This window comes from Terrapene carolina, unplaced genomic scaffold, assembly GCF_002925995.2.
Source record: "Terrapene carolina triunguis isolate 2854851 unplaced genomic scaffold, T_m_triunguis-2.0 Scaffold69, whole genome shotgun sequence".
Taxonomy (NCBI): Eukaryota; Metazoa; Chordata; order Testudines; family Emydidae; genus Terrapene; species Terrapene triunguis.
In genome coordinates this window covers 6,681,309-6,701,767 of record NW_020664420.1, presented here as the reverse complement: position 1 = coordinate 6,701,767, position 20,459 = coordinate 6,681,309, and the positions used below count along the sequence as shown (strand labels likewise).

The 20,459-nt window shown below is 45.1% G+C and overlaps 1 protein-coding gene across 1 annotated transcript in view; it reads right to left on the bottom strand.

The window, feature by feature from the left end:
- The window catches only part of RNF165 (ring finger protein 165), a 104,433-nt gene extending 86,240 nt beyond the window's left edge, over window positions 1-18,193 (bottom strand). The window contains exon 1 of the mRNA XM_026649303.2: window positions 18,018-18,193. Coding sequence (XP_026505088.1) covers window positions 18,018-18,078 — 61 coding nt within the window. The 5' untranslated portion in view covers window positions 18,079-18,193. The remainder of the gene's footprint in view (window positions 1-18,017) is intronic.
- Between the last annotated feature and the right edge of the window lie 2,266 nt (window positions 18,194-20,459).

Genomic DNA, 20,459 nt, shown 5'->3' with positions numbered 1-20,459 from the left:
CAGAGGGTTGGGAGCAAGGGGTGAGGGCTTCGGCTGGGGGTGCAGGCTCTGGGGTGGGGCCAGGGATGAGGGGTTTGAGGTGCAGGAGGATGCTCTGGAGCTACAGCGGGGAGAGAGGACTCCCTCCAGCACTCTCTACCCACAGCAGCACCTGGGCTGGGGGGGAGAGGCACCTGTCCCCACCGCGGGAGCTCTGGGGCTGGGGCTGCAGGATAGGTGCCCCTCCTCTGACCCCAACAGGTCTAGGCCGGGGGAGGGCTGCCCGGGCGGGCGCCTGGGTCCAGGCCACTCTAGGGTCGGGCTGACCCTGGCCACACCTCAGGCCGCGCCTGGGCCTGATCCGGCCATGGCTGGGGCCGTGCCACTCCGGCCGCAGCAGGTCCAGGCCACAGGGTGAGTTGGGGCCAGGGAAGGATCGCCCCGCCCGTGGCAGGTTGGGGGCCGGGCTAGGTGGGGGCCGGAGGGGTATTCCCTAAGTGCCTGCACAGTGGTAAATAGGCTGCTGCATGGCTATGCAGCCACGCAACTTACAGGGAACTTAGCTCACCTGTATGGTAGTATTGTTCAAGATAGGTGTTAGACCTGCAAGAAGGCGTTTAGTGTTTCGACTCTACAGAATGCTTGTCAGTTGCTGCATGCATTAATTTCACTTGTAATGTCTGTATCCCGTGCTATAAGGTAATATGTACGTTTTGCTTTATAACTGTAAAAATGCCAGCTCTGAACCAGTGAACCCAGTCAAGAGGAACGCTCCACCCACCGCCCATCAAGGAGGACTATCAAAACTAAATGGGCCATTGTGGAACATCACGATACAAAGACTTGATTAATGGCCATCTCACACCCATGAAGATGCTATGTGCAAGAAAGTGCATTCCATCAGCTTGAATGCTGGAAGAAGGGGATAAAACAGGAACACAACAAGAAGAAAAAATTCTCTCTCTCTTTTGCTGTTTGGACTCTCACAGGGCTGGAGCTAGGAAACAGAAGCAGAGATCCCCAGGGTCAACCTGGGTTAGACCTAACATTCAGTTATAGCAACTCTGTCACCTTCAGAACCATAGACTGTAGCTCATTTGTGTATATATGTTGCCTGCTTTAACCTGTAAATAACTCTCTCATTTCTTTTTTCTGGTTAATAAATCCTTAGTTAGTTTACCATAGGATTGGTTACAAGCGTTGTCTTTGGTGTGAGATCTAAGATACAAATTGACCTGAAATAAGTTTCTTGGGACCAGGAACAACCTGAATCTTTTGTGATCTTTGGGGTATGGCAACCAACTACCACTAAATCCGGCTTGCCTGGGTGGCAACCTACCCTGGCATGCCCACTGGCTGTTGTAGTGCTTCAGGAGTTCACATTTGCTAATGGTTTGGTGAAATCTAGTGGTAGAACATACCGCCAGGTTGGGGTGTCTGCCCTGCTTTATGACAGTCTGCCCTGAGATTGGCACTCACCGGGTGAACCACTCCAGACAGCGTGACGACAACAACAACAACATTTGGCTCCTGCAAGTGCTGCATGAGCATGAGCCAATCCTCAGAAGAACTCAGTTGATGGGAAAGGAAGGATCATTCTCCCCATTTTACACGAGGAGAAATGGGCAGAGAGGTTAAGGCCCAACATTTTCAAACACGCACTTGTTAAAGTGCCCACACGCTTTTGTGCGTTTTGTGTCCAAAGTTTCCACATGCTCAACCCCCCAATGAGCGTGCACAAGAAATCTGAGATGTGTATGCACAGATATTGAGGAGTGTGCATATACCCCTGATTCGCACACACCCAAGGCACTGTGCATGCACAACACTCCATGCAAATGTTAGCGTCGGTATTTTGAATATTGAGCTCAAGTGATTCACCCAAGGCCACATAGCAAGTCAGTGGCAGAAGTAATATGGGAAGTCAGGAGTTCTTGGCTGTCAGTCCCATGCTCAGACCAGTAAGTGCTGCTTTATACAAACTGACTGGTAGGGAACCCTTTAGATCCCTTTACCCAGTACTGATTGTTAATGTACTTCTGGCAGGGGTCATTCCATGGCTTAGTTACAGGGTGGATCTTTGCTGTCAGCAACCCATCTTTCTCCCCCATTTGGGTGCCTTCTCCCCCATTTGGTGTACCAGGATAGATCCTGGTACACCAGCCTTGTTATTCTTTCCTAAAACAATTTTCATACATATTAAGGCGAGAAGGGACCATTACGATAATTAAATCTGACCTCCTGCATAACACAGGCCATAAAATTTCTCCCAGGAATTCCTGCATCAAGCCCTTCATTTGCGGTTGAACTAGAGCAGGGATCGGCAACCTTTGGCACGCGGCTCGCCAGGGTAAGCGGGCCGGGCCGGTTTGTTTACTTGCCGCGTCCGCAGGTTCGGCTGATCGCGGCTCCCACTGGGGGCGGCGGGAAGCGGTGGCCAGCACAGGGCTAACCCTAACCCTAACCCAGCCCCCATTGGCCTGGGACGGCGAACCGCGGCCAGTGGGAGATCAGCCGAACCTGCGGACACGGCGGGTAAAGAAACCGGCCCAGCCCGCCAGGGTGCTTACCCTGGAGAGCCGTGTGCCAAAGGTTGCCGATCCCTGAACTAGAGAATACCTTTTAGAAAGCCGTCCGCTACTGATTTAAAGACTCCAAGTGATGAAAATCCACTCCATAGCTTGGGAAGCTGTCCCAATGCTTAATTACCCTCACTGTTAACACTTTGCACCTTATATCCAGTTGGAATTTTTCTAGCTTCAGCTCTTATCCACTGGCTCTTGTTCAGTCTTTCTCTGCTAGATTGAAGAGAGTGATGGTATCAGAAACCATCGTCCTGAGTAGGTACTTACAGACCATATCAAATCACCTCCTAACCTTCTTTTCAATAAACTAAATAAATTGAGTTCCTTAAGTCTCCCATTGTAAGGGGTGTTTTCCTGACACTGAAAATTTCTTGGAACCTTCTCTCTCAACCCACTGGTTTTTCAACATCCTTTTTAAAGTTAGGCATTGGAACTGGACACAGTGTTCCAATAACTGCCTCACCAACGCCAAACACATGGGGAATACCACATCCCTAATCCTGCTCGATATTCCCATTTATACATCTAAGGATCGCATTAGCGCTTTTAACCACAATCCACTGCGAGTTCGTATTTACTTGACTCCTGAGTCCTTTTCAGAGTCACTGCCTTTCCCCCGTCCTGGAAGTGTGACTTTGCATTTAGTTGTATTAAAATACATGTTGTTTGATTACCTCTAGCTTGTTTGGTGTCACGCTTTGCGGGGGCATGGTTGGGCAGTGTGACACTGCAGGGGTGGGGGTTGGTGCTGGAGATGGGGTTGGGCAGTGTCTCACAGCTTGATCCAGAACCCTATGGGCCAGTGACACAGCCTCATCATTATTCACGTCCTGGCCAATCTTTGTCTCACCTGCAAACTTGATCGGCAATCATTTTATATTTTCTCCCCGAACATTCACAAAAACATTGACCTCCTCTGCCGTGGCACACGTGACTTTGCATTTCCTATCATCTGCATTTTCATGCCCTTTGGGCTGCTTCCCAGCTGGCCCATTTGCAGTGCCTTTTCAGAACTAAGAGTATGCATGCATGAGACACACCCTTGTCCTTGCCAGTCGTTATGCAGATGGAGTTTATAACCTCATCGAGAACTGGGACAGGTTACTGGGGGGGATGTCTACACTGCAAAGACAAACCTGCAGCATTGAGTCTCAGAGCCTGGGTCACCTGACAGGCTCATGGGGCTCGGGCTGCAGGGCTCAAAGCAGCAGTGTGAACATTCCCACTCAGGCTCAAGCTGGCCTCCAAGACCATCCCCCTTTGTCCAGCTTCAGAGCCCAGGCTCTAGCCTGAGCGGGAACAGCTACCCTGCTATTTTTTGCCACGCAGCCAGAGCCCTGCGAGCCCAAGTCTATTGACCCGAGTTCTGAGATTCAGCATGGTGGGTTTTTCTTGGCAGCGTAGATATATCAGACTGCCTTCCCACCACATGCCATGCTGTCCATTCCATGACCCATCCTCAGGTCGGTATGAATCTGTATTATAGCTACCTGCTGTAACATAGAGGATAGACTTAAAACTAGTATTAAATACATGCAGCCACTTACACCCTAGGATTTCTGAGAAGGATCAGGCCTTAAACAGAAAGGGATTGATTCCCCACTATCTTTCACCTTGTGTACTTATTTACATCTGTGCCAAGTGGGCATAAAACACTACCAAAGGAGAGTTCTCCACTCACATTCCCCAGGGGTAGCATATCACAGTCATTTGCCACCGGCATAAATGGCTGCACAAGAGTGCAATGAAGAATCAGGCCCATATTGCACAAATGGGTTAGTGGGACTGCAATGAGTGAACTATGGAATAGTGCATGAAATGCAAAACCATTCACAACTACGTCACTGTGCAGTTTGAAACTGCGGTGTCTGGTTTTCTGTGCGCTGCCCCTTGAATTCCATCTGGTTTCAGCATGGCTGCAGCCTGTAACCAGAGAGGGACACACTGTGCTCTCTCCTGGAGTCTTTACTTTTGTTCTTTCTTGCTGCTGTTTCCTTTTAATCCAAAATAAAAGTTCTCTTAGGTGGGTGGGATCGGGTGACCAGACAGCAAGTGTGAAAAATCGGGACAGGGGGTGGGAGGTAATAGGAGCCTATAAAAGAAAAAGACCCAAAAATCGGGACATCTGGTCACCAGAGGGTGTGATATAGTTCTTGGTATATTGGAAACATAACACAAAACAATTAGCACTACAGAACTAATCACTCCAGCAGGTGAAGGCTAAGTACTAAACACCATTCATGTGAGAACATGTTACATCCCTAGGAGTAAGGAAGGGAGAACGTGACAGGAGGTAGGAACACTTACCAGCTGAGATAGAGAGCTCCACAGCAGGCAACAAAATGGCCATGTTAGGGTGGCAGCGGTCTGTGTCTGCAAAGTTTAAAGGGCCAGCACCCAGAAAGGCATGCTGGGGGAAAGGTCATGTGACCACTGAAGCGCATCACCAGGGATCAGAAAGAAGAGCCTAAGGGTACTGCCTGTTGCAGTTGGGCAGCGGCCCCATATCAGAGTATCCATAGTGCAGTGGTTAGGATATTCTGCTAAGAAATAGGAAACCCAGGTTCAAAGCTCTTCTCAAGCAGTATGGGCAACAGAACCAGTATTGCCCACCCCCTGGTGAGTGCTCTAACCACTGGGTTATTAGGGAGGTCTTTTTTTTCTCCCCACCCGCCCCTGACTGTTAGGGGCACACCAATGCTGTTCTTGCAAGCAACAGCTTAGATGTCTGACTCCAGATCCCTCTAAGCTGTGAGAGGGGAGGGCTTAGGATACACCCCCTCCTTGGCACCTGCTATTGACTAGCTTAGCCAACTCCCCGCCTAGTGTGCTGGCTTTGTGGATCCCATTTTCAGGATCTGTCTGTTTCTCCCCATGTATTGTATAGGGAGCTTGGGTGCCCATCTCAGAGTTTGTGGATTTCACCTGGTGCCTGGGTGCCTAAAAGTTAGGCATGGCAAGGCTGAGCGTTGCAATATCTAAGTCCCTTTGTGGATCTGGGGCCAGGTGATTCTGGGGAATGGAGATTGTTTCTGCCTGTCCCCAGCATAGCTCCAGTTCTGGAAGCTCCTGCCTGGTTGGTTTCACTCCGAGCCCCCTGCGGAATTGGAGTCCATGTCATGATAAAGAGCTCTGTAGCTAACTCTGACACAGCTCAGAAGTGACTGTTGTGTGTTTGTCTATTTTGGAGGGGAAGGACCTGAGTGGTCTGTCTCCCTCTTAGAAGATCAAGGAGCAGACTACAGTGAGCGGGAATTAAATCGGGATCTCCCATGTGAGAGGGCACAGTACAAGCAATAAACACACACAAAGCTAGAGGCTGCTTTGAACTGCACTGCTCTGGGGGGGCAGGGGGAGGTCCATGTCTCAGGCAAGCTATGCAACATGCAGAACAGTCGTTTGCCCCAGGAAGAGAACCAGTGAGAGCAGAGGTGACCCATGCCTGCCGATAATGGGGGGGATGGACCCATGCCTGCCTCCCCCCCGGCATCCCCTCTGTGTGAGAGGAGGAGAAAACTCACTGCTAGACCCCTGTGCCTTACCCATGCGTCTACCTGCAGGGTTAGAGAAACTCATAGTCTGAGTCCCACTGTTTGGCGGCTTTGAACTTGGCCTCAGTATGGCCAACCCCCCACATTCATGAGTCAGCCCTCCCCCCCAAAAAATTCTGAGATTGGCTTAAAGATCATGAGATTTTTAAAAAATGAAGTGATAAACTGTGGATTCTTTTTATTTGCCTTCCAGTTTTTGCAGCTTCAGGGAGCACTTGGGTCACGTTTTCAAGTTTGTCTCCACAACCCCGAGGGCTATAAATGTAGTTTTATTGAACTGAAAGCCAAGATTCTCACCCAATCACCTGACCCCAGGAGCAGGACATTATGGAAAACACCAAAATATTGTGAGACTCCCACTAAAAGCAGAAGAACTGGCAATGCTGTTGCTGTTACTTGTGGTCCTACAAGCTGGCAAGGGAGACCACTATCACTGAGAGCATTAGCAAAGTCACAGGGACATGGCCAATTGTCTGATTAAATATCCCTGATTCATGCAAGGGCCATGTCAGACAGAAGGTGCACAGGGCCCTCCTGCAAAAGAGCATGTATTGTAAGAATTTTACATCAGCGACATCCAACCTTAGGGCTTCCTTTGCAACTTGCTAAGAGACTACAGGTGGCACCGAACTTGCAGAAATGGAGCAGGGTAGCAACGCTGCGCTCATTCTGAGCATAGTCTTAGAGGTCTGTGAGGACTGCAGGTCCCAGTATGCTCCATCTTGGTATAAGCAACCTCCACTGGGATCGATTTGGAGAATGGCATTCTGGGACTTGTAGTCTCCATGGGCTGCACCTGGGAGGGGTGACTATGGGTGACATTATGAACTGCCTGGACCCCATATAGTCTGCCAACTATAGTTGAGCATCGCCGACTCACTGGAGTACTATGGAGAGGACAAGGAGCTACCGGCGCATCAGCAGGAACCTCTAAGAAATAGAGGAAATGTTTGCTTTCCAGAGAAGATGATGAAATTATTTTAAAATTAAATTAGAAAAGCTTCAGAGTACAGAGACAGTTATGACTGTTGGACTGACTAATGAAGCGCAGATCAACACTGATAAAGCAATCAGGAATCGCTGGCTCAGGGATCTGGCAAAGCCATTCAGAGCTTTTCACTTCTAGGTTGCTGGTTTAAAGCCAGCTTAGGACACTAGTCACAAAGTCATTCCTATTGATGGCTGTTTGATGCCCTATAGAAAGTGAGTGGGTGGGTCTGGTTGGGTTGGATAAGTGTCCACAATCACAAAACCCACCACCACCTTTGTGTGCCCTTCTTTCACTGAACGGGTCTGGAAACAGAACTCTCCTCTCGCCTCGCCAGGTCTATGTAAAGTCCATTGGTAGGAAAGGGGAGGGGGAATCTCATGCTGCGCATGTGTGGATAAACTGAGGGCTTCATTAGGCATGCTCGTCAAGCCATCTCAGCGCTAAATTCACCTTTGACACCAAACAAAAAATAATGGCTAAGAAATAAACAGGGTCCTGTTTCTTTAAGCAGCAAACTTTAGGGTGCTGATGAATGAATCTGTGGACTTTAATATTTCTGGAGCGATCAGACTGTGAGACTCTGCAGCAAATCCCCAGACATAGACTGGGCTACGGCGCATCATACATCATGGCATGCTGTTCACATCTTTCTAGTGGTATTCTCCTACTTAGACTTCCCAAATGAGGAGGGGATTTCTTTTCCACTGCTGCCTATGCATAGTGTCTGACCAGTTTAAAAGTCCCCCCGGGGAAAAGGAACCTTCTACTTTCAATTATTTTAATAGCCAGGCATATTCAGTACCAAAGCCCGACATAACAGGATGGTCTATAAATGCATACTGGTCTGGGATGGATGTTTAAATGCAATATCCCCTAATAGCTTCTTCAAGTAGAGGAAGCCAGAATGACATGGCAACACGTCTGAAAAAGTATGGGAGGGCAGAAATCCGCCTTCTCCCCATCCATAGCAAGATTTCTCTAGAGAATGCTTGAACACAGCAGTTGGGAAGGCAATACTTTAAGATCTGAACAGCATGAACTGCAAAGTGAATTTCATAATCCTTTCGGGAACGCTTTGAACTGATCTGTTTGGAATAAAAGAAAATGTAGCTCCGTAGGGAGCCGGATGGCTCATGGAATTGGTAATGAGATACAGAGTCTTTCTCCTGCAGGTCACCTGTTAGAGACTTAGAATCTAGCCCAGGTCATTATTAATCAAAAGTTGTTACTATCATCTGATGGCTGTTTGGTGGCCTATGGGAAATGAGTTAGTTGGTTTCATTCCAGTTCCTTGCCTACACAGCATACAATCCACCCTGACAAATGGCAGCCAGAGCTCAAAGGTCAGAGATGAGATGGGGACTCAGATATGTCTATACTGCAAAACAAAACAAAACAACCCCCAGGTTAGTAGTCTCAGACCCTGGGTCAACTGACAGGCTTGTCCTACAGATGTTCCTGCTCAGGCTGGAGCCTGGGTTGTGAGACCCACTGGCCTCGCTAAGTTTCAGAGCCCAAATGTCTACACTGCTATTTTGAGCCCCATCGCATAAGCCCCACAAACCTGAGTCACTTGACCGAGCCTCTGAGTCTCTCTGCCGTGGGTCTTTTTTTGCGGTGTAGACATGCCCTAAATTATTCCTTCGGCCCTTAGAGGCCATCCCTTCGCATTAGAAGGTTAGCCCAATGTTCTACTGCGCCCTCTGCCGTACATGTCCTGCAGAATTCTTCAGGCTGCTTGTTTGGCACCTTTTACTAACACTATAGTCTCTCTATCTATATTGATACACACTCGGTATTATTAAGGAAGCAAACTGGAAGCCTTCAGGCAGCTCATAAGGGATGATTTTAGGGCAGTTTCAACAGCTCAGAGGGTTATTAGGAACACCAATCACTGTCCTTTAACATGTATATGGGATGGATCCTTGAATTACAGCCCTTATTAAACTGTGCACAGTGACTTGGTAAAATGTGTTCTTAGCTGTTTTGGAAAACCTTGCTTAATAAACAGGCTCTTAGCATTCAAGCAAAATCTCCCCAGCAAATGGCTATTGGTTCAGAAGACACATTGCTAAAAGGGGCATGAGATTGGTAAACTGTTGGAGCCCGCTACAGCCTAGATGGGTCCTGCTAGTTCAAGAAAGTGATCCATCTTTCATGATGGGCAATCAGACAAAATGAAAGAACTCTAATAGCTTAAGGAAGGACTCCAAGACTGGGCAGTGAGTCTAAACCCAGAGTAGCGCCATTCGTATTAATGAGTCACTGGAGGTAACTGAGATCAGAAGCTGGTGCATGTAGCCTTCATGACCACACTGCTTCCTCCACATACAGCCCAACCCAGAGAAGCTTGGTAATAGCAGGACTAATGCTTGGAGAGTGTTGCAAATGTCAAGAATCCCAGTAATTGCACTCCGATTACTGGAGTCACAGTAAACTGGCTATGTGAGCAAAGGTAAATCTAAATTAAGCAGCATCCTTATGAGACATCACCTATTGCCACTCCATTACGTTTATTGTATCAGGCCCGATCTTGTCGTCCTTATTGGAGCAAAATTACCATTGACAGTGGCCTGGGTCTGCAGCAGCAACCAAGGAGCGCGCAGCACAGCACAGGCAATTGGGGGGATTGGAAAGATGGCTTTAAGCTACCTTCGCACGCTCCCAATTCTGCGCTGGCTTTGCAGCTGCCCCGTGCCCTCTGTAAATTAGTGCAGCATGATAAGCACAGCCACAGTCTCTTTCCTCCTAGACACCAGCTGAACACCACCGGAGCATCATCCTACATCAGGGATCTTCCTTAGGCCAGTTAAGCCCCTACTCTTTAGGGGTCCATTACATCCACAGCGCCGCACAAAGCAGCCACAGCGAAGAGAGGAATTAGGTCCATTGACTATGGTGGGGGTTTAGCCAGACTATGGAGGACTGAGTACAGACCACAGGAATTAGCCAATAGGACCTGGTTCTGCTCTTACTCACAGGAGTAACTCCACTGGAGTCAACAGGATCAGATTTGGTATCCAAAGGTCAGTTTAGTAATTTCTTAGCCATTTTTTGGCAAAGCATCTGCAGACACCTGGGGCATCCCCAAGGTCAGCACTTCCCCGGTGGAGACCCATTTAGTGCAATTTCAGAAACAATTGCTCTTTGGGAGGAAGACTGGCAAGCCTCAGTTGTATATATGGCATAGCAGGTGTATCTCTTAGCAATCACGAAGCAGGCTCTAGCTTATTTCCTCCTGCCTGAAGGACTATCTTCCCCACAAGATGCTGGATCAGAGTCTCATCCCAATTTTGCAGGTGCCACTCCCCCCACTGAAGTCATCTAAACCTAATTCAGCCCTCAGATATACACCAACTACCCCAAGGACACGCATAGTTGAAGACAGACTAGATCCTTCAAGTCAGTGCGGTTGCTTTAACCAGAGTGACTGAAACCAGAGCTGAGGCTTTACTGGAGTTGGGATGTGTTTAGTTAGCAGGAATGGTAAGGATTTATGGCCTGGTTTTCGAACATGCTGAGCAGCCCTTGCTCCCACTGACTGCAGTTTGAGGATCTAGAGCTGTAAAACTAGTTTGCTGGGACAGGTCCCATCAGGCATCAGAAGAAAACACTGTAAACTTATTTTTTGCTAGAGGCCACGACGCAGACCTGGTAAAACTGCTGCCTTGTTCATACGAATAATACAACGTGAATTTGGCTGATGTGTCTGGTCAGGGGGCTGTCCCCAGAATATACACATAAGTGGAGTGAGGCTTGTCAGACATTCGTATGGCTCTATGCTCTACATTGAGGCCTAGATCTTTTCCTACCTCAGGACAAAATGAGGTGGGAAACTCAGCATCCTGTGTGTTCAGGGGGTGTGGTCCTCCCAGCCCCTGGATGTTCTGAGATCTACCTCATCCACAGAGGGCCAGGGCATGTGCATTGAGGCCTAGTCCCTCTCTGCTGATCCCTGGGCCCCCGAACTTCCACAGGAGCTATGTTCCATTGAGTCCCTGGCTATGCTAAGCCAAAACTCCTGGGGGAGGAGGTGCTGACAACATGGAATGAGAGTCTGTGCAAGATAAGGTAGCAGGATCAACATTATTTTGGACTGAGGAAAAAGCTGATTGTGGAGGAGAGTGGCACTGTGCAGACGCTCTCACTCCTGGCTCCCCACATTCCCTGAAATCACAGAGCCCCGAACACACAGAGTTGGCCCGGAAGGGCCGGTGCAGAAGTGGGGGACAATTGTAGTGGATTGACTCACTGTCACACTGTCACAGCATTTAGCTAAGGAGGGGGCTTTCCACTCTTTCCATCAAAATGAAGGAGGGATGAGTTGGCCTTTAATATTTTGCATGTTCTTCATGGCATGACAGGGAATGTTTTCATGTGAGATACATGGGGAGTTTGAGAGAGGGGGCCGTTTACTCCCACTGACTCCTTTTGTCTTACATTTTACCCTATGTGCAACAGAGGCACCGACACCCCCAAAATTGCTGAAATGGACAAAAATCTCCTGATGATGCTATTCATTCACTAGGGCGATTGAGGATTCAGACAGAGCAGGATTCAGGCCTTGATTTGCTGTGGAGAGAGCTGAATGCTGTAGTCAACTTGTATGCAGCTAGCCAGAGTAACACCACATACACTCTGACAGGGGCCACAAAAGCACTGAGAGGTGCTTATGCACATAAGCAGATTGTGCAGCTAAGTGATATATGTTTGGGGCAATGCACTGGGCTTTTTTAACATTACAAGAATCAATACTTATTAAGGAATTGTGTTTACTGATATAATCTTGGCCTGCTTGCAGTGGGTTTTTACGTTTCATAGCCACTAAGCCTATCATCTTCAAATTTAGTGATTTAAAAACTAGGCAGCTAAATCCACTGTTAGGAACCTAAATCAAAGAGGCCTGGTTTTCAGAGGTTGTGAGGATCCACAGTTCTCTTTGAAATCCACACGAGTACAGCAGCACTTGGCAGGATTGAGCCCTAATCACTTGACTCACGGTTGATTAGGCCGTGGGTTGGATTTTTACCACACGCGTCTCACAAGTCCATTTATACTTTGGTTTCTTTTGCTTTTTAATTTGGAAGTGGGTTCGTTAGTATTTAAACATTACACTTACGTGGGCCCAATTCTGCTCTTAGCAGCGTAAATCCAGAGTTACTTCATTAAACGTTGCTGGAGCTGTTCCAGATTTACACCACAGCAAATGAGAGTAGAATTTGGCCCAGTATGTTTATTTCTGAAATAAAATAAAAAAACCCAGTACAGATTATAATAAGACAAGAACCTCACCTTGGTTCAGGAGATGGGGTCAGATGGGCCTGGTTCTTATTGAAACTTCTCTGGCAGCATAAAGGGGCTTGAAGTGAGTGTAAGCTATCTAAGACCCTTCTAAAGCTGCCAGAGCAGGTAAAGGCACCTTAACATACATAAGAATCTGGCCCTGTTGCATCCATGGTCAGGATAATCATTCCCCCTCTTATAGAAAGATGTTATTTAAAGCAGCCCATTAATGCATGGGGGGGGGGGGGCATCTGAGAGAAATATACACTTTCAAGAAACCATTGTGAGTCCTTCCCCACCCACAGCAGCAATGGAACTTTACTTGCCTCCAATTTTCCCAATCTGTGCTACTGAAATGAAAAAAATTAGCTCTCTTGTGTCCAGATGTCTTTTCCAAATTACAGTGTCAAAGGTATTAATTATTAAACTGTGGATGCCTTCGATGAATTATGAACTATGGAAGCCTTGTGGCTGCTTGCTAGTAAAGTGTTGGGGGGGGAAGCAGAAATATTGTCTCTCATAAGAATGCGTGTTCTAACAAGATAGGTCAAAACATGATGCAGATGATAAATTGCTTAGCATGAGTTCCCATTAACCCAGCAGCCTTCTGTATTATTACATTACTAAACTATGCTCAAAATGTATTGACCAAACAATTTTGATCTATATTAGCCTAATTTGCAAAATAAGAACTGGTGGCTTGTTATGATGAAACCAGTATCTGTAACAAAGGGACAGCTGCTTGCATATTTCAGTTTAGCAAGGGTTGGAAATGTAGGATTTGGAGAGAGAGAGTTGGTTGGTTGGATTTTTTACTTTCTGAAACCATGAACAAAATTGTATTGTACTATGTTGGGAAAAAAAATCATGTAATAGAATGATCAGCCCCAACAGGCATGCATGTCTCCCTTCATGCAAGCTAAAAAAAGCACAGCCTCCTGCTTACATATGTGTACGTGTACATGTGTCACAGCAAACAGCTAAGCTTTCAAATCTGGAATAGGCTCGAGCAGAGAACAAAGGGCCAAAGCATACAGTACATCCAGAAGGGGGAGCAGAGAAATATATTGTGTGTGGTCATACAGGAGGGACATGATGGCCAAACAATTACTAAGATACATGGAAAAGGAATATGGAGGAGGAAAAAACTCAGGATATAGCTAGGAGAAAGTGAATAGGCACTGCCTTGCAAAATGATGAGCCTCTTCAAATGACAACCATTTAGGTAGTGTACTTTCCTTTAATCACTAGATTTCATTTGTTTCTAACATGCCTTTTTCTACAGGACAAGTGTAAGATTAGTTGTCTTGCACTGAAATTTTGATTGGTGGAACTGTCAACTGCTGAATTTTTGCTCTACTTTACAGAAAATTAACCCAACCCTGCATTTCTCCATCTTCTTTTGAAATGCAATTAGTGCAAAAAAATGTTTTTGGAAGCCCTGACTTGTAGTGGCACCTAAATACCACAATGCAATCACTTTTAAATGTATTATGTAATAATGCCCTCCTGCAAGTCTGGGAAACAGTCCGCTTCATGGGCTCTGGTGAGATACCAAAAAATGGGTGATCTGCATTATTATTTCATAGCATCTGCAGTAAACTCCCCTACTGACTAAAGTGCAGAGCTAATTCAAATTTTCTGTGTGCTTACATATATTTTAAAGTGCATGTTTACTTACTTGAGTTTCTACGTCAATATTTAACTTGTTAATCAAATCAGATATTCAAAAGAGTGGACCTCAAGTTTTCACACTATACTGCAAGCAGGAAGTGTAGTTATAACCTTAGCATCTTGGACACATTTACTACTTTAGCTCCCCAGCTGTCTATCTAAGGTATTTATAGTGTGCCAGTCATCATAGTATCTAGGCACTAACGCCTGCTCTCCTACCAGATGGTGGGCAGGATAGTCATATTCAAAAGGGCAGGGTTATAAAAAGGAGGGAGGAAATATTTTTTCAGATTCATTTACTTCTTGCTAATAAAGCCAGCCATATAAAAATGTCTTTTCCCCTCATCCATCTTGGGGCATTGCACCTCTCATTACTCATGACCAATGTGTAACCTTGTAATCAGAATGCAGTAAGTAGCAGGCTCCTTAATCTCTTCTGATAATTAATGAGTGTGGGTGTGTTTATACACTTATTTTTTGCCATTCTGGAGTAAAACAGAACTATACATAGGCACAGTGATAATATAGGATGTGTATCTGTACAGTAGATATACACAGACTAATGCTGAATATAGATATGGGGTAGAAATATTAAAGACTCCCATATCTGTGGTACTGAAAAATTCATTCACTCAAATCTTACAATGGGGAAAGCAAGGAAAAAATCTAAACAGCAGGATACGACAATAAATGGGAAAACAGCAATAGAAAAAGCACACTAGGTTAATATAGGAAAACTAGTTTCTTTATTGAGAGATTGTATATTAGTATTAGTGGAATTGTGTGTAACAATGTCATCATGCACACAATACAAAAAGGCAAGGCCCACCATGCTATGGAGGGGCAACAGAACAAAAGCAGCGTACAATGAGCAGATGTATAGGCTACAGCACATTACATTTCAGCAGGGTATGTCTCTACAGAGAGATTTACATCAGAAACTAGGTAATGTAAAAAAATACAGACCATGCTTTAGTTTTAGTACAAGAAAAAAGGTGAAGATACACAACCAAAGGATATTTGATACAGAAAATTACCCACAAAATAAGAACAGGAAGTAATTTAGCACAGCAGAAAATGTTATCCCTGTTTAATGGAAAACCATTTTGCCAGTAGTCTCTCTTTTAAAAAAAATAATTTAATTAAAATTGCCATTTAATATGCTTCTTTGGAGCAGCGTTAATTGATCAAATGTTTGTGTCCAATTTATACACACTAAATGAAGTGTTTGGATCATTTCTATAACAGGCAATTGTATATACTGGATGTTTCAGCTTTCAAAGAAACAGATGGAGGCCAGCTGTTGAAAGTGGTGTAATTTTGGCCAAGACTGTGTGTGATATATAATGTACAAAGATGCAGTACCCCTTTGTATTACAAAGTCTTTGAATAATCCTTGTTAATACGCAGGGTGGAGGAATATTCAGATGTTCATATGCTTAGTGTCCCCATTTATTCATGGATCTTATTCTCCAACTATTTTTCAAGCCTTTTCTTAAATTAAGGCTAATTTAATTGCAGATTTTATTATTATTATTTTTGCCTATGATTGACTGTAATTTGTTTAGTCATAAAAGCGTTCTAGATGGCAAACCAATGGTTGTCTAAATAACTAGAAAAACCCCCCACAAGATACTGCATCCACCAACTAAAGCAAAATGAATCCACTTAACAGGAATTTACAGTGCAATGTACTTAGCTAAACAAGATGAAGATACAAAAATGGCTGTTATTATCTACAGCTATTCTGAAATGGCCTGTTTTCTATACTACTACAATGAAATTAAAAAGAGCAGATTTAAGCTTACAGTCTGTCTAATAGTTTTACAAGAAAATTGTGGTTTAGGACTTCAGGTTTAAGCATTAGTATCCTCTGTCACAAGGTCTTTTTATGGTTCATTTTTATGGGTCAAATATCAATAGCCCCTTTACAAGTTTCTCTGTGGGTATGTTCAGTTTTAAGTAAAATGAAAGAACCCAAAATGAAATGTAAATTTGGGGGAGAGAAGCAGAGAACCCCTCCCACCCCACTAAAACTAATTTGAAATTGAAAACATTAAATTGCATCCAGTAATGGTATTAAAAATCAGTGTAATTAATGATGATAATGATTTAATCAGGATAATTATACTTTGGGGCTTAACATCAGTCTTAATTATTTTTAATGTATGCCTAGTATATAATAAAAAATCCTAGACATTCTCAAATAATAAGGATAATTGCACAGATGAGAGGGAGGGGGAAAATTAGTGTTACAGAGAAATCTCATCAATCTAAGCCTTTTTGAAATTGACAGACAGCCCATAGAGAGGGGATACTGCAACTTAAATATCAATGCCTTCCTCGGATGGATACAGGAAATGGTTAAGAGAGGGGTGTCACAATACAGCTAAATGCAGAGGCAGAGGGCTACAGCACACAGCAGCAAGTTGACCATTCACTGTGCTACACAATGAAGAAAAAAAAATAAAGATTTGATAAATGCAAAATGTCATCATCCCATCATCACAATAGAGACTGCAGTTAACAATGCCACTATGTTCAACCTGGGTCATATGTACACATACAGTAAAGGGAAATAAATTTTAAAGCGGTTGGGCAACAGCAGGAAAGGAAAAACCAGATTCTGATCTTAGTTACACTGGGGGTAAATCAGTGCATCTGAAGCCATCCGTGCAGTGGAGTTACTCTGGATTTATAGCAGTGTAAACTGAGATCAGAATCTGGACTGACTCTAATTGTGCTAGATTTTAACCCATCTTTTGTTGGGTCCCCAGTGATCAAGATCTCAATGGTAATTACAGCAGTGCATCATCTTCAAGAGGAAATTTATTTTATATATAAATAAAACTATAGGGACTTGACCAACAATAGGCCAAAGGGGGGTGGGAGGTCAGGCTGGGGGAACATTTCCAGGAAAGAAATGTAAGGAGAGAGAAAGGCTGATTTAGAAATAATAATGACTCTAAATGCATCCTGATTTTGATAGAAAGAAAATGGAAGAAATGAGGGAGAAAGGGGTGGGGGGGGGGAGAGGGAGAGGTCCAGGTCCATTGTCTGTAGCAGAATGTGGGGTGGATGGGAACGAGGGGAGGTGGAAAAAATATGCAATGGCCATACACATCCCATATTAAATCTCTGTGAAAAATAATCATCACACTGCTTTCCTGAAAAATCTCTCTGAGCAACAAGAGCACCATGGAGCTGTGGACTGATGTGCTGCTCTCCAGAAACAACATTACCATTAGAATCCCCAAAGAGAGGAGGACAAATTACAGGAGATGGGGGGGGATGTCCAACAAGAAATAAAAGTCACCCTAAAAACGGTAGGCTAATTCCAAAGCTATTTTAGTCCATTCCAGAAGAAACAGCCAGGGACAAAAAGAAAGGTTAAGAGAGGGTGAACGTGCTCTCGGTTCCCAAGAGAGTGGGGGAGGGACGAGATAAGCTATGGAGAGACCTCAGCTTGTAAATAAATAATAATAAAAGCACACATCAATGGTTAAACAGAGCACACACACACACGCCAAGAACACAAAATAAAATCGCTACCTACTGAATGCACAAAATCAAAAAGAAAAAGAAAATCTATCCTTTCTTTAGCCCCCTGCCCCATCTGGGCATAGAGCGAGGCAGGTCTAGGCTTGGCTTTCCACCCGAGAGCTAGATTTGTCAGGTGGGAAGCAGGGGGCAGATGGTCCGAGTGAAAGGGAAGGAGGCTCCCCGAATCCAAAGGAGAAGAATCTAAAACAATCCCACCGCTTGGTTTGCTTTCTTTCCTTCCCCCTCCGCCCTCCTGCATCGGATCCGCAAGAAAGAGAGACAACGAGGAGCCAGGGGGGGGGGAAACCCTCCAGAGAAACCAAAGGATCGTGCATTTAAAAAAAAACAACACACACACACACACACACACACGCCACCACCGAGAATAAGCCCCGAAGGATAAAGCGATACCTCTGTTTCGTACAGAGCCAAACACTGGAAGAACAAGATAGCCGACGTGCACTAGAACCATCCTGCCTGCCTGCTGCCGCGGCTGCGGTCCCTTTGTTGCGCTGCTCCTGGGTGGAGGTGGGAGCGGGGCGGCTGCTGGCTGGGAGACAGATGGCCCATGGAAATGGTCCCTTCCAATCCCCTATATACATTCAAATGTGGAGCTGGGGCTGCAGCTGCCTGGCACACAAAGGGAAGGGCAGCCAATGGGAGGGAGGCCTGAGAGGAGGGGGTGGTTGGTTCTTTCTTGCTGGGTTTTTTTTATATATATATATTATTATTATTATCTCCAGCTTGGGTCTCTGTGACAGGGAGGAGACCCAATCAGGGGCTGGGCTGGAGCCTGCCCTGGGTCCTGCTGGCTAAGCTGCCTCCAAACAAGGAGATGGAAGCAAATTGGGGCCAGGGTCTGGAAGGCTGGGGGTGGATTTCACAGCCACTGTATTTCATACAGATACACTCTCACACCCCCCCTAGCCAGGGGGATTCGCTGCCAAGCACACACCCTCCAGCCCCACCACAGAGATATGTGCATGCACACACCCACAGAGACACATGTAGTGATTCAGACAGAGACACGGAGATACACAGACTTCACATATGCTCCACACCCGAGCCACAGAGAATCATGTGTGTGTGCACACCCACAGAGAATCATGTGTGTGTGTGCACACACAGAGACAGAGATAAACATGCAGTATAAACAGACAGAGCCAGATTTTTAAAGGTATTTAGATGCCTAAAGATGCAGGTAGGCACCTTACTACCTTTAAATATCTGGCTCACCCATCCTACATACAAAGACACACACACAGGCACTTGTATGCCAACCGTCCACAAAGACACATACACACCCAGACATACATAGGCACACATACACAAACATACAGTCTATACATCCATCAAGAGACACACAAACATACAGAGACATCAACACACCCAACATATGAACACAGACACAGATCATACCCTTATAAAAAGTCCTATAGAAGTTGAGAGAATGATAACCCTGCTATAGAACTCTACAGAATGGTTAAGAAGACTACAGAAATGGCTTTATTAAATCCTGTAGCTTTTCGGAGTAATTTCTGTAGAATCCTATTAAGTATCTCTGTTGGTTTAATTCCTGTTACATTCTATAGGTCTTCTCCACTAAGGCATGGACAGATACATATAAAGATACACAATCGGGCATATACACAGCATATACACAATCTACACAAATATGTACAGAAGTGTAGGTACACACATAGGCATGGACACGCACAGAGAGAGGGCACAAATATGTACGCTATACATGCACCTAAACAGACAGAGGCACACAACGTATACACTGCATACATATACCCTACACTCACAGATAGAGCAGAGATACACAGACAGTGACACATAAACATGCACATTGAACATTCAAAGTCATATATATGCAGCCAAATCATATAGATATACATACACATATAAATGCACACTCCCTAACCACTCAAAGACAAAGGGGAATACCCTAGTCCAGGGGTTCTTAAACTGGGGGTCGGGACCCCTCAGGGGGCCGCGAGCTTATTACATGGGGGGTCACGAGCTGTCAGCCCCCACGCCAAATCCTGCTTTGCCTTCAGCATTTATAATGGTGTTAAATATATAAAAAAGTGTTTTTAATTTATAAGGGGAGGTCGCACTCAGAGGCTTGCTATGCGAAAGGGGTCACCAGTACAAAAGTTTGAGAGCCACTGTCCTATTCAGACACATACACAGAGTCAGACATGCACTGACACCCTGCACATATGCTTATGGAAAGTCCTACAGAGTGAGCAGAGAATAATATTCTCTCTGTAGAATTTCTAAGCCAGTCTATAGAATCCTATAACAGGGATAAAAGTCACTATTAAATTCTATAGGATAATTTACAAATTCTATAGCAAGGATATCATCATTCTCTATATGGATTTAGAATAATTTTTATAAAATCCTGTTTCATTTCTACAGAACCCTATTGTGTAAATCCCTATTAAATTACCTAGGACATGCATACAGAGCCATAATCAAACATACAGAGAGACAAACTTTACACACTCAGAGGTGCACACATACTGCACAAGGACAGCAGCACCTGGATCCCTCCCATATACATGTACATCCTACACCCAAAGATGTACAGACACAGACAACAGCCGGACCTGAAAAGGTGTTCATTTCAACCCAAAAGCCCTCCACAGAGTGCTAAAAACAACAGCAAGGAGACCCTTAAATATACAACTAACAGGAAAATAATATGCTACTGAACAAGACAAAAAAGGTAAGAGCGATGGTTTGACATTGAGTGCCATAAAGTAACAAGAAAAGGAAGGAAATCTCTATTTTAAAATACTGTCTGAGGCCATTCTGTGCTACATATACCACAACATTCTG